Below are 14,269 nucleotides of genomic sequence, written 5' to 3'. Positions count from 1 at the left end.
GGCACCGGGGGGCCGTTGGCAGCGGGGATGGACACGGGGGGGGCGGTTGGCAGCAGGGATGGACACGGGGGGCCATTGGCAGCCGGGATTGGCACGGGGGGGCCATTGGCAGCGGGGATGGACACGGGGGGGGCGGCTGGCAGCAGGGATTGACACGGGGGGGGCGGCTGGCAGCCGGGATTGACATGGGGGGGCCGTTGGCAGCCGGGATTGACATGGGGGGGGCGGCTGGCAGCAGGGATTGACACGGGGGGGGCGTTTGGGACCGGGGATGGACACGGGGGAGGCGGTTGGCACCGTGGATGGACACGGGGGGGACGGCTGGCACTGGGGATGGACACGGGGGGGCGGTTGGCACTGGGGATTGACTCGGGGGGGCGGTTGGCAGCCGGGATTGACACGGGGGGGGCGGTTGGGACCGGGGATTGACTCGGGGGGCGGTTGGCACCGGGGATGGCCACGGGGGGGCGGTTGGCAGCGGGGATGGACACGGGGTGGGCGGTTGGCACCGGGGATGGACACAGGGGGGCCGTTGGCAGCGGGGATGGACACGGGGGGGGCGGTTGGCACCGGGGATGGACACAGGGGGGGCGGTTGGCACCGGGGATGGACACGGGGGGGCGTTGGCACCGGGGATGGACACGGGGGGGGCGGCTGGCACTGGGGATGGACACGGGGGGGGGGCTGCTGGCACTGGGGATGGACACGGGGGGGGCGTTTCGCACCGGGGATTGACACGGCGGGGGCGGTTGGCACCGGGGATTGACACGGGGGGGGCGGTTGGCACCGGGGATTGACACGGGGGGGGCGGTTGGCACCGGGGATGGACACGGGGGGGCCGTTGGCAGCCGGGATTGGCACGGTGGGGGCCGTTGGCAGCGGGGATGGACACGGGGGGGGCGGTTGGCAGCGGGGATAGACACGGGGGGCAGTTGGCAGCCGGGATTGACACGGGGGGGGCGGTTGGGACCGGGGATTGACTCGGGGGGGCGGTTGGCACCGGGGATGGACACGGGGGGGCGGTTGGCAGCGGGGATGGACACGGGGTGGGCGGTTGGCACCGGGGATGGACACAGGGGGGCCGTTGGCAGCGGGGATGGACACGGGGGGGGCGGTTGGGACCGGGAATGGACACGGGGGGGCCGTTGGCAGCGGTGATGGACACGGGGGGGGCGGTTGGCACCGGGGATGGACACGGGGGGGCGGTTGGCATCCGGGATGGACACGGGGGGGGCGGTTGGCACCGGGGATGGACACGGGGGGGCGGTTGGCAGCCGGGATGGACACGGGGGGGCGGTTGGCACCGGGGATTGACACGGGGGGGCGGTTGGTACCGGGGATGGACACGGGGGGGGCGGTTGGCACCGGGGATGGACACGGGGGGGGCGTTGGCAGCTGGGATTGACACGGGGGGGGCGGCTGGCACCGGGGATGGACACGGGGGGGGCGTTGGCAGCCGGGATTGACACGGGGGGGCGGCTGGCACCGGGGATGGACACGGGGGGGGGGCGGTTGGCACCGGGGATGGACACGGGGGGGCGGTTGGGACCGGGGATGGACACGGGGGGGCCGTTGGCAGCCGGGATTGACACGGGGGGGGCGGTTGGCAGCGGGGACTGACTCGGGGGGGCGGTTGGCACCGGGGATGGACACGGGGGGGCGTTGGCAGCCGGGATTGGCACGGGGGGCGGTTGGCAGCGGGGATTGACACGGGGGGGGCGGTTGGCACCGGGGATGGACACGGGGGGGGCGGTTGGCACCGGGGATGGACACGGGGGGGGCGGTTGGCAGCCGGGATGGACACGGGGGGGGCGTTGGCAGCCGGGATGGACACGGGGGGGCGGTTGGGACCGGGGATGGACACGGGGGGGCGGTTGGCACCGGGGATGGACACGGGGGGGGCGGTTGGCACCGGGGATGGACACGGGGGGGGGGCGTTGGCAGCCGGGATTGACACGGGGGGGCGGCTGGCACCGGGGATGGACACGGGGGGGGCGTTGGCAGCCGGGATTGACACGGGGGGGGCGGCTGGCACCGGGGATGGACACGGGGGGGGGCGGTTGGCACCGGGGATGGACACGGGGGGGCGGTTGGGACCGGGGATGGACACGGGGGGGCCGTTGGCAGCCGGGATTGACACGGGGGGGGCGGTTGGCAGCCGGGATTGACTCGGGGGGGCGGTTGGCACCGGGGATGGACACGGGGGGGCGTTGGCAGCCGGGATTGGCACGGGGGGCGGTTGGCAGCGGGGATTGACACGGGGGGGGCGGTTGGCACCGGGGATGGACACGGGGGGGGGCGTTGGCACCGGGGATGGACACAGGGGGGCGGTTGGCAGCCGGGATGGACACGGGGGGGCGTTGGCAGCCGGGATTGACACGGGGGGGGGCGGTTGGCAGCGGGGATGGACACGGGGGGGGCGGTTGGCACCGGGGATGGACACGGGGGGGGCGGTTGGCACCGGGGATGGACACGGGGGGGCGGTTGGCAGCCGGGATGGACACGGGGGGGGCGTTGGCAGCCGGGATGGACACGGGGGGGGCGGTTGGGACCGGGGATGGACACGGGGGGGCGGTTGGCACCGGGGATGGACACGGGGGGGGCGTTGGCAGCCGGGATTGACACGGGGGGGGCGGCTGGCACCGGGGATGGACACGGGGGGGGCGTTGGCAGCCGGGATTGACACGGGGGGGGCGGCTGGCACCGGGGATGGACACGGGGGGGCGGTTGGCACCGGGGATGGACACGGGGGGGCGGTTGGGACCGGGGATGGACACGGGGGGGCCGTTGGCAGCCGGGATTGACACGGGGGGGGCGGTTGGCAGCCGGGATTGACTCGGGGGTGCGGTTGGCACCGGGGATGGACACGGGGGGGCGTTGGCAGCCGGGATTGGCACGGGGGGCGGTTGGCAGCGGGGATTGACACGGGGGGGGCGGTTGGCACCGGGGATGGACACGGGGGGGGCGGTTGGCACCGGGGATGGACACGGGGGGGCGGTTGGCAGCCGGGATGGACACGGGGGGGCGGTTGGCATCGGGGATGGACACGGGGGGGCGTTGGCAGCCGGGATTGGCACGGGGGGCGGTTGGCAGCGGGGATTGACACGGGGGGGGCGGTTGGCAGCCGGGATGGACACGGGGGGCGGTTGGCACCGGGGATGGACACGGGGGGGGCGTTGGCAGCCGGGATGGACACGGGGGGGCGGTTGGCACCGGGGATGGACACGGGGGGGGCGGTTGGCACCGGGGATGGACACGGGGGGGCGGTTGGCACCGGGGATGGACACGGGGGGGCGGTTGGCAGCCGGGATTGACACGGGGGGGCGGCTGGCACCGGGGATGGACACGGGGGGGTCGTTGGCAGCCGGGATTGACACGGGGGGGCGGCTGGCACCGGGGATGGACACGGGGGGGGCGGCTGGCACCGGGGATGGACACGGGGGGGCGGTTGGGACCGGGGATGGACACGGGGGGGCCGTTGGCAGCCGGGATTGACACGGGGGGGGCGGTTGGCAGCGGGGATTGACTCGGGGGGGCGGTTGGCACCGGGGATGGACACGGGGGGCGTTGGCACCGGGGATGGACACGGGGGGGCGGTTGGCACCGGGGATGGACACGGGGGGGGCGTTGGCACCAGGGATGGACACGGGGGGGGCGGTTGGCACCGGGGATGGACACGGGGGGGGCGGTTGGCATCCGGGATGGACACGGGGGGGGCGGTTGGCACCGGGGATGGACACGGGGGGGGCGTTGGCAGCCGGGATGGACACGGGGGGGCGGTTGGGATCGGGGATGGACACGGGGGCGCGGTTGGGACCGGGGATGGACCCGGGGGGGCGGTTGGCACCGGGGATGGACACGGGGGGGGGGCGGTTGGCACCGGGGATGGACACGGGGTGGGCGTTGGCAGCCGGGATTGACACGGGGGGGCGGCTGGCACCGGGGATGGACACGGGGGGGGGCGTTGGCAGCCGGGATTGGCACGGGGGGCGGTTGGCAGCGGGGATGGACACGGCGGGGCGGTTGGCACCGGGGATGGACACGGGGGGGGGCGTTGGCAGCCGGGATGGACACGGGGGGGTCGTTGGCAGCCGGGATGGACACGGGGGGGCGGTTGGCACCGGGGATGGACACGGGGGGGGCGGTTGGCAGCCGGGATGGACACGGGGGGGCGGTTGGCACCGGGGATGGACACGGGGGGGGCGTTGGCAGCCGGGATTGACTCGCTCAAACAAATTGGTGAGTCTCTGAGGTGCCACAAGTCCTCCTGTTCTTTTCTTCTTTCTTCTAGTGAGAGAATTTACCTCCATGAAAATTTGGCGGGAAAACCAGCTCGTCCCTCCGATTGGTCGCGGTGGGTGAACGGGAACGGCTATCATTGGCTGTGCGCCTTGTGAGGTCATCAGTCACTGGGGCAGGTTGTGGGGGAGTCTTCTGCAGAGGTAAACGCTAGCATTCCACGTGGTTCGGGCTCCTATTAGGTGGACTCTGATTGGTTGGGAGCGAAAGCGAGAGATCAGTTGGGCCTGGCAGTCTCCGGGTTGGAAAGATCCCGCTGATTGGCTGGAGCCCCCAGCTCACGAGGAGCCGCCGGAGAGTTGCAGTCTCCAGGGCCAGAGGGAAGATCCCCACGTGGCACTGGAATCCGGTGATTGGCTGGAGCACGAGAGCAGGCCCATCTTCCATTGGTGGCAGCACCATAGGGTGGTTATAAAGGCAGAGGGCTGCGGCCAGACCATGCCTCACTCTGGAGGGCGTGGGTGGGAGGGCTTAGGCTAGCAACCGTTGCCCCTGACAACGCCAAGTTTATTAATAGCACCTATAATTGCCTTCATTAATTAATATCAGCCTTAATTGTCTATCCTAATTATCTAATTACCATGGCCTCTAGTTTCTATTGGACTAATTAGTTCATGAATAACCCACCCAATTATCCATTGGATTAATTAATTCATTAGCGGCCCCTCTGATTGTCAATTGGACTAATCATCTAATTAACAACACCTCTGATTGTTCATTAGACTAATTTGTTCATTAATAGGGCCTCTAATTGACTATTGGACTAATTGGTTGATTGACAGTGCCTCCAATTGTGTTTTTGACTAATTAATTCATGAATATCACCTCTAATTGTCCATTGAACTAATTTGTTAATAGCTTAAACTGTTCACTCCTAATTAGCTAATTAACAGCACCTCTACCTGTACAAGTTCAAGAAATATTTGCTTCTCTCAACAGTATCTCACTTCTCTCTCCACCTCTAATTGTTCATTCCCTAGTTAATTAGTATTGCTGTTAAGTTAACGTTTATAAAGAACAATTATCTTCACTGATTACTAATAATATTGCTGTTAATAGCTAGTCTTTTTCATTCATTTACTAAGATCACTGTAAATTTTTCTGTTCCCCGTCTTTATTAAAGGCAACTTTAACCGTTCATTGCCCTAATTAACGTATTAAAAATTGTTAGTTGCTCTACATCATAAACTGATTAGCAGCACTGTTCATTGTCCAAATTTCCAATTAATTTATTCATATCGGTGTTACTTTCTATTGTTCTTAATCGTACAGCATTAATGTATTAATAGCACCAATAATTACACATCTCCTTAATTAATGCATGAATAGTATACCTTTCATGTGGTTTTACTCTTATTAATAGCATTGGTAAATTCTTTGTTCTCTGTCATTAATCGTTTTTTTAACATCACAGTTAATTAGCTGGCTCCTCATTAAGAGAAGGATTCAAATCTGCTTCCAGTTGCCCACATGATTTTTAACACCACTTCCTCCTCCTTTTTAATTAATTAAGCACCAGCATTACTATTTCATATCATGATTAATTAGAGTTTGCTCTTTATTAGACAAGGAAATCCACATCTGATTTCCCTTCACCAGCCTCATTTTAACCCCATAGCCTCATCTCTCTAATTAACACCCATCATTCATTTTTAATATCCTAATTAATTGCTTCCGAGTTAGACGCCCAATTCCCTTCCCCTGGGCAGGTTTCTCCCCAGCACCCATTTACCCATCTCAATAACCAAAGCCCCTCCCTTAATATTTAATGTTTGTTCCTCTTATCAACCGACCTAATTAACCTCACTTGTTAATTATTTTTTATATAAAAAGTTATCTATTTGTGTCACCCGATAGTTTTTAAAATCTTGATGCTTCAGGCAAAATATTTAGCTATTCATTCGTTAGCTGCTAACGAGTTGATTTTATTTAATTCCTCTGCCTCTGAATTTTGTCTTGTTTCAACAGTGGAACAAAAATCTGTGTTTTCCACCCTCAAAAAGCAGTCAATAGGATTTATTAAGGCACCACACAATTTGCAATATTTTGGGGTCCCACTGACTCTATAAGATATTTGGGGGTTCAGCTGAAGCTATAGGGTTTTTCAGGGTCCTATTGACTCCGTAGGATTTGTGAACGTCCCATTTCAATAGTGGAGAAGCCTCCTACAGGGTTGTGGGTTCTTTGAGGAGGCTGTTTTGGGGTCCCCCTAACTCCCCCATCCCAGCACCACCATGTTCTACTATCCCAATGTCCTGCAGCGCCATACAGGCCGCTTTGCCACCATCTGGTAATGTCCTTGTGCTGTGATCTGGCCAAGGGGGGGTCTCTATTCTGGGGATCCAGGTGGGTGGATAGGGGGCAATCTGGGGCAGGGGGACCCCACCACATCCGTTTTAACCCCCTTCTCCCTCACCCTAGGCTGGCAGCCACGGGCGGCACCAAGCTGGTGAAGAGGGAATATTTGAAAGTGAATGTACCCCAAACATGGTGGGTGTTGTGGTGGGAGGGAGGCAGGGAGGGAGGAGAAATGGATGTGGGGGGAAGGATGAACGGACGGAGGGGGAATGGAGGGCAGGAGAGGTGGGTGAGGGTAGGATCTAGAGGATGGGTGGGAGAAAGAGAGGGATGGATGGAAAATGGAGGGAGGGAGAGATGAATGGGTGGGGATGGATGGAGAGATGAAGAAGAGGGTGGATGGAGGAATGGAAGGAAGGATGAAGAGGAAGATGGATGGGGTAGATGGAGGGATGAAGAAAATGGTGGAGGAAGAGAAGGAGGAATTAAGATGGTAGATGGATGGGGTAGATGGAGGGGTGAAGAGGATGGTGGAGGAATGGAAGGAGGGATGAAGACGGTAGATGGATGGGGTAGATGGAGGGGTGAAGAGGATGGTGGAGGAATGGAAGGAGGAATTAAGATGGTAGATGGATGGGGTAGATGGAGGGGTGAAGAGGATGGTGGAGGAATGGAAGGAGGGATGAAGACGGTAGATGGATGAGGCAGATGGAGGGATGAAGATGAGGGTAGCTAGAGAATGGAAGGAGGGATGAAGACAATGGATGGGTAGATGGAGGGATGAAGAGGAAGAGGGATAGAAACACTGACTCTCTCTCTCTTGTTCCCCCCATTGGCATGGGTTGGCACAGCGAAGAAATTCTGACCTATATTCTGGTGCAGGCCCCACCGCCCACCCCTGCCGCCCCCCGGCCCCGCTTCTCCCTCTATCTCTCCGCCCAGCTGCAGTATGGGGTAGTGCGGGTCTACAGCCGACAGTGCCACTACCTCATTGGTGAGTGCCCCCACATCATCCCAGCTGGCCCCACAGCCTCCATTCCCCAGTTCAACCCAGCAGGAGGGTTGGGAGGGCACGTTGGGGGAATGGAGAGACAGCTCGTATGATGTTGCCAAGGCAACAGCTCTCAACTGGGGGGGACATGCCCCCCAGAGGAGTCCCACTCCAATTTCAGGGCCCCTTGCTCCGACTTCTCACCCGCTTGGCGAGACACCTCTCACTAAGCACCAGACTTTGGGGAACAACCCCTCGGACCCACCCATTTCCACCCCTGCTCCAAAAAATATTTCAATTTGCTAAAAAGTTCCAAAACTGATTTCCCATCCAACTCTAGCCTCAACCTGAAATTGGTGTGAAACCGGTTTAGCTAAATAGGTGTGTGGATGCTCTTAATTTGGATTAAGAGCCATCAATGGCGAAGTGACTGACGCAGATTCAGGAAGCCAGTGGAGTTCGGGGTGTGATGCTGAAGTGGTTTAGCTGAAGGGGGTGTAGACACAATTCACTTCCAACTCAGCCTGGGTTGGGTTTAGGAACCAGTTAAAAACATTGTGGAGACAAGCCCTGGGGGTGGTCTAGATTTCTCCTCCTGCTGGGTATCCCCTTCACCACCGGATCTCACCCCCACCGCCTAGAGGAACTCCAGGCCCTCCAACCTCCCACCCCCTTTCCTGCCCCCCCGAGGAGATCCAGGCCTCCCATCTTACCCCACCCCCTGCCTGCCTCCCAGAGGAGAAGCAGCCCGCCCAATCTCACCCCCACCTCTGCCTGCCCCCCCGAGAAAATCCAGCCCCCCATCTCACCCCCACCCACTGCCTGCTCCCCAGAGGAGATCCAACATACTTTGGAGCGCCTGAGCCGGGCCCAGCAGCAGATCCGCATTGACATGGGAGACCTCGAACAGTGAGTCATGGGGAGGCGCTGGGGCCACCCCATAACCCCTGGGGCACTCCTGAACCCCCTTAGCACTTAGGATATGCCTGTAACCCCTCCCCTGGGGGTGGGAGGCCAAATGGCAAGGGAGAGGCCATGAGGGAAGCCTAGCAGTGGTCAGGGGTCAGTACCGAGGAGGGGATTAATAGTGGGGGGAGTAGAGGGAAGGGGGCTCAGTAGCAGGTTGGGGGGTAGAAGAAGGTCCTGGTAAGATTTTGGGGACCAGTTTGGGGTGGGGGAGGCTTTGGGGGGAGGCAGGAGGGCTGTGTGGGGGTCAGGGGAGCTGTGAGGGGAGTGGGTGTCTTTGGGGGGTCACTATCTCTCTCTGGGCTCTGACCCACATCTACCCCCAGGCCGGGGCTGCTGCTCCCTGACAACCTGTTGTTGATGGAGGCCCTAGAGGATGCACCCGACCCCTTCTTCGGGGTGATGGAGCCACCGCTGCCCAGCCCCACTGACATCCCACAGGTACCCCCCCGTCCTCCCGCTGCCCAGCCCCACTGACATCCCACAGGTCCCCCCCCGTCCTCCCACTGCCCAGCCCCCTTGACATCCCACAGGTCCCCCCTGTCCTCCTGCTGCCCAGCCCCACTGACATCCCACAGGTGCCCCCCGTCCTCCCGCTGCCCAGATCCCCATCCCACAGGTATCCCCATGCCCTCACTGACCAGCCCCACTGACATTCCACAGGTATCATCATGCCCCCGCTGCCAAGCCCCACTGACATCCTACAGGTCCCCTAAAGACTATCTGCAGGCCTCCCCTCTAGGGTCAAGTGGGGGATGGGGCTAACCTGTGACATTGCTTCTCCCCCAGATTCAACATATTCTGGAGGCTCCCACCCCCCCAGAGAGACCCACCCCATCCCCCCGGCGCAGGAGGCCAGGTGAGTCAGCGGGTTGTGGGGCAGGGGGGATGGTACGGATGGAGTCCCAGTGCAACCAGCATCCCACTCTAAACAGTAACCACAGATCCCCAGTATGACCAGTAACCACCGCCTCCCAGTATAACCCCTTACCACCATCTCCTAGTATAACCAGTAACCACAGCATCCCAGTATAACCCCTTACCACCATGTCCCAGCATAACCAGTAACCACAGCATCCCAGTATAACCCCTTACCACCATGTCCCAGCATAACCAGTAACCACAGCATCCCAGTATAATCAGTAACCACCATCTCCTAGTATAACCAGTAACCACCGCCTCCCAGTATAACCCCTTACCACCATGTCCCAGCATAACCAGTAACCACAGCATCCCAGTATAATCAGTAACCACCATCTCCTAGTATAACCAGTAACCACAGCATCCCAGTATAACCCCTTACCACCATGTCCCAGCATAACCAGTAACCACAGCATCCCAGTATAATCAGTAACCACCATCTCCTAGTATAACCAGTAACCACAGCATCCCAGTATAACCCCTTACCACCATGTCCCAGCATAACCAGTAACCACAGCATCCCAGTATAACCCCTTACCACCATGTCCCAGCATAACCAGTAACCACAGCATCCCAGTATAATCAGTAACCACCATCTCCTAGTATAACCAGTAACCACAGCATCCCAGTATAACCCCTTACCACCATGTCCCAGCATAACCAGTAACCACAGCATCCCAGTATAATCAGTAACCACCATCTCCTAGTATAACCAGTAACCACAGCATCCCAGTATAACCCCTTACCACCATGTCCCAGCATAACCAGTAACCACAGCATCCCAGTATAATCAGTAACCACCATGTCCCAGTATAACCAGTAACCACAGCATCCCAGTATAACCAGTAATCCATCACCAGTAACCACTGTGTCCCAGTATAACCAGGACATCCTGGCTTCCCAGTCTAGCTGATGTCAGAGTCCTGTCATGATCAGTGCAAGCTAGCAATGCCAGCAGTCCAGAATACCTGGCATCCCACTGTAACCAGTATACCCACTGTGCCAGTATAACCAGTAAGCCCAGGGCCCCCACACTTCTGATGTAACCAGTGGCTCAGTATAACCCCAGTACAGGCATCTTACTGTACCCGGTGCCCCAGTTCCAGGCCAGTTCATCCCAGTGTAACCAGTAACTCCAGGCTCGCCCAGCCCATCTACTCTCCCTTGCCCTCTGAACCTCCCTTTCTAATGCCCCCAATATCTGATCTGATGTCATTGCCCCCCCTCAAATTTCCCCAGGGCTCTGTGGGGGTGGCTGGGAATCAGGGTGGGTGTTAACTGCCAGCTCAACCCTTCTCTCACTCCACTCAGAAGCACCCCCCATCACGGTCGTGTCCCCTGAAATTATTACCATGAAGGAAGTGGAGCCCATCACTCTGCTGGAAATCGAGGTGTGGGGGGAACCATGGGGGCTGGCATCTGGGTGGAAGTGTGCGGGAATCTAGGGATTATGGGGGTCTGGGATCAGGGGGAGTCTAGGGGAACCAGGGCCTGGGGGGATGGGAATCTCAGCGTAGGATTATGGGGGATATGAGAAGTGGGGGAGCACATCCACAATGTGACACCCCCCTTTCTCCCCCCTCCCCGCCCAGGGCGAGCGCGACCTCCCGGAGATCACAGCACGTGAGATCGACCTGCTGGCCGAGCAGGAGGACTTTGTTTTGCCCCCTGCCTCACCCCGTGCCCCCCCCCGGAGACGCCCCATGGAAGGTGGGGGGGGGTCGCAGGGATCCTGGAGGGCTGGGGTGGGGGCAAGGGGCTCATCCTGTTGCCGCAGCCCCATCTCATGCCTCCTTCTCCCCTCCAGAGCTGGAAGAGATAAGAGCCCGGGAGGCTGAGATCACGGCCAGACTGTCACCCCCAACCCGGTAAGGGAGCAAGTGTGGGCCATCCCCATTAGGGCATGCCAGCCCCAGGGCAGGGTGGGGTTGGCTGGGGGGCTTGGGACCTTTCCCTCTTGTGGGGACCAGGGTGGGGCTGACTGGGGTTGGGGAATGAGGCACAGGGCCTTTCCCCACTGTGGGGATGCAGGGGTGGGGTGGGCTTGGGGAGCAGGGAATGGGGCATGGGGTCTTTCCCAGCTAGGGGATGTCAGGGTGGGGCTGGCTAGAGACAGAGAATGGGGCACATGGCCTTTCCTCTCTAGGGTGTACTGGCCCCAGGGCAGGGTGGGGCTAGTTGGGGGGCAGGGAAAGGAGCACGGGGCCATTCCCCTCTAGGGAGTATTGGGGTGGTGCTGGTCAGAGGGCAGGGAATGGGGCACGGGGACTTTCCCCTCTAGGGTGTGACTGGCCGGGAGCTGGGAATGGGGCATGGGGCCTTTTCCCTCTAGGGGGCACCGGGGTGGGGCTGGCCAGGGTCAGGGTCTCACCATCTCTCCCCACAGGGTGGGTGAGGAGCCCCCAGCCGAGGTGGAGACCCCCATCCTGCCCGAGGAACTGGCTCGGCTGCCAAAGGAGGAGCTGCCCCCACTCCCCGGTGAGTGTGGGGCATGAGGGGGGAAGAGAGCTGTGGGGGCGGGGCTCCAGCCTCTAACCCTTGTTCTGGGCTCTGCCCCACAGAGCTGAGCCCCCCGAGGGAGCCAGGGCTGCCACCCCCTCCCCCTTCCCCAGCTGTGACCCCCAAGGTGAAGCGGAGCCCCCCACGCAGCCCAGAGGTAAGTAGGGGGTCTGGGCCAGCCAGTGGCCTCTCCCAGCCAGGGCGCCCGTGGCTCACCCATGCCCCCTGCGCCCCACAGCTGGAGCTGGCCGTATACGAACCGGCCCCCCTGCCCACCCCCCGGCGCCAGCTCCGCTTCCTGGACGAGGTGACCCAGATCCCGCGGGACCAGTTCAAGAAACAGATCCTGGATGTGCGGGCCCAGTGCCGGCCCCTGGTGAGTGCCAGCCCCCCGGCAGGTCCCAGCCCTCCAGCACTAACCACTAACTCCCCCTGCCCTTCCCAAGCCGGGAGAGAACCCAGGCATCCTGGCTCCCAGCCCCCTGACTCCATCTGTTCTGCTCCAGGTGGTGGTGGAGGTGGCGGCCCGGCAGCGGAGGACCCCTGCGGAGCTGCTAAGAGCCCCCACCTATGGTGAGTGCCCCCCCCGCTCCCTCGGTCCCTGCACTGGGTCCCTAGCCCCCTCACCCTGTCTGTGTCCCCCAGGCTGGCTGCCCCCCGCACTGCATGCCCTGTGGCAGCACTGTGCCATCCTGCGGCCCGTGGACTACGCGGCGCTCTGGGCCGAGGAGGAGAGAAAAGAAGAGCCGGTCAGCGAACTTGAGGTACCTGGGGCCCCCCTGGCAGTTCCCGCTGTGTCCCCTGGACTCCACTGGCCGCCCACAGCCAGGGAGAGAACCCAGGAGTCCGGGTTCCCCGCCCCTCCCCGGCTTTATTCCCTAGCCCCCACTCCCCTCCCAGAGCCGGGGAGAGAACCCAGGCCCCCCTGCTCTAACCACTGGACCCCACTCCCCTCCCCAGGCTGTGAGTGTCCCCCTCTTTTGTAGGTTGCACGTGAAGCGCTAGAGCCCAGCATCCCCGTGATGGTCTCCTCAGGTGAGTTGCTCATGGGGGGGGGGGCACCGTGCTCCAGGGAAGGGGGAAAGGGAGCTCGGACGGGGGCACCATGCCATAGGAAGGGGGCTCAGCCAGACACTGTGCCACAGGGAGGGGTTGGGTCAGCCAGGGGTGCCAAGCTACAGGGATGTGGTCAGGGGGCTCAGCTCGGGGCACGGGGAGGGGCACTGTGTCACAAGGAGGGGCTCTGGGGTGGTCTCTCCCCTACACCAGGAAGAGCAGTGTGGATGGTAGTGTCAAACTGACCCCCCTGCTCCTGGCCCCCGGCAGAGATCTCCCTGGAGACCACCGAGGAGGAGGTGCCACGCCCCAGCCTGGTGACCCCTGAGGAGAGAAGGTGAGACCCAACATGGAGGGCAGGGGTATAGCCCCCAAGGATCTCCATTAACCCTCTGCCCTGCCCTAGGCTGGTGCCGGAGCCTGAGGAGGCCCTGCCCATCGTCCCTGAGCTGCCCGAAGTCAGCCTGGAGCTGCCCCCCGACAGAGACTTGATCACGCTGGAGTACATCCGCAGGTGGGCCAGGGCCCGGTGTGGGGCAGGGGAGAGCCGGGAAGCCGGACTCCTGGGTTCTACGCTGGCTCTGTCTCCCCTCCAGGTTGGTGGCAGCAGAGTTGGAGCAGGTCGGGGAGATGGATTTCCGGTCCCTGGTGCCCACCACGACCTCACGTGGCATCGCCAGCCGCATCTTCTACCTCTGCCTCGGTGAGCGGAGCCCTGCTGCCCCTAGCCGGCGGGTTGGGCTCCAGTGGGTGTGGGGACCTGCTGACTGGATGAGCCCCGGTGGGTGAGGGGCCCTGCTGCCCCCTGCTGGTAGGGTGAACCCCAGTGGGTGTGTTGGCATCAGCCCTGACTCCTCCCCGCTCTCTTGCAGTTCTCTGCGGGCTCCAGTTCCTGCAGCTGCACCAGACTGAGCCCTACGGGCCGATTCTCCTCAAACGTGGGGCCCGATTCCGCACAGGCTAGAGCTCCTGGTGTGGGGAGAAGAGGCTCCCCCCTGCTGACTGGGGCACATTTGTCTCCCTCACCCCCGTTACAAATCTGTTCTAATTAAAGTGTTTTGCCAGGAACCTGCTCCTTGAGTTATTAGGGGGCAAGGGGGAGCAGGTGCTTTTTCCTTTCATCTAGTGCTGCCCCCCCCACCCTGGCACCAGCAAAAGGGAGGCTAAGCATCGCCCCTGAACCCCCGCTGACAGCACGCCGCTTTCCTTTCTCACCTGCCCCCCTTCCCCTGGCAGGAG

General features: G+C 61.7%; 1 protein-coding gene across 1 annotated transcript; it reads left to right on the top strand.

Moving 5' to 3' along the window:
- The first annotated feature begins 6,533 nt into the window (after window positions 1–6,533).
- REC8 (REC8 meiotic recombination protein) lies at window positions 6,534–13,994 on the top strand. The gene is made up of 19 exons (XM_073308814.1): window positions 6,534–6,589; window positions 6,721–6,789; window positions 7,449–7,591; window positions 8,422–8,497; window positions 8,881–8,995; window positions 9,344–9,413; window positions 10,787–10,866; window positions 11,068–11,185; window positions 11,283–11,343; window positions 11,862–11,953; window positions 12,037–12,131; window positions 12,213–12,350; window positions 12,481–12,547; window positions 12,620–12,738; window positions 12,961–13,009; window positions 13,301–13,367; window positions 13,437–13,544; window positions 13,627–13,733; window positions 13,903–13,994. Exons 1-19 carry the CDS (start codon window positions 6,534–6,536, stop codon window positions 13,992–13,994), a joined length of 1,722 nt encoding a protein of 573 aa, XP_073164915.1.
- The last annotated feature ends 275 nt before the right edge of the window (window positions 13,995–14,269 follow it).

This window comes from Lepidochelys kempii, chromosome 13 (genome assembly GCF_965140265.1).
Source record: "Lepidochelys kempii isolate rLepKem1 chromosome 13, rLepKem1.hap2, whole genome shotgun sequence".
Lineage (NCBI taxonomy): Eukaryota > Metazoa > Chordata > Testudines > Cheloniidae > Lepidochelys > Lepidochelys kempii.
Note: the sequence above shows the minus strand (reverse complement) of the source record. Positions and strands in the feature narration are given on the sequence as shown.

What these genes read in the sequence shown, in the direction of transcription:
- REC8 (XM_073308814.1), top strand. Translation starts at nt 6,534, where the DNA reads ATGTTCTACTATCCCAATGTCCTGCAGCGCCATACAGGCCGCTTTGCC. An exon ending in GTGAATGTACCCCAAACATG is followed by an intron (nt 6,790 to 7,448) that starts GTGGGTGTTGTG and finishes GGGTTGGCACAG; the next exon opens with CGAAGAAATTCTGACCTATA. An exon ending in ACAGTGCCACTACCTCATTG is followed by an intron (nt 7,592 to 8,421) that starts GTGAGTGCCCCC and finishes CCTGCTCCCCAG; the next exon opens with AGGAGATCCAACATACTTTG.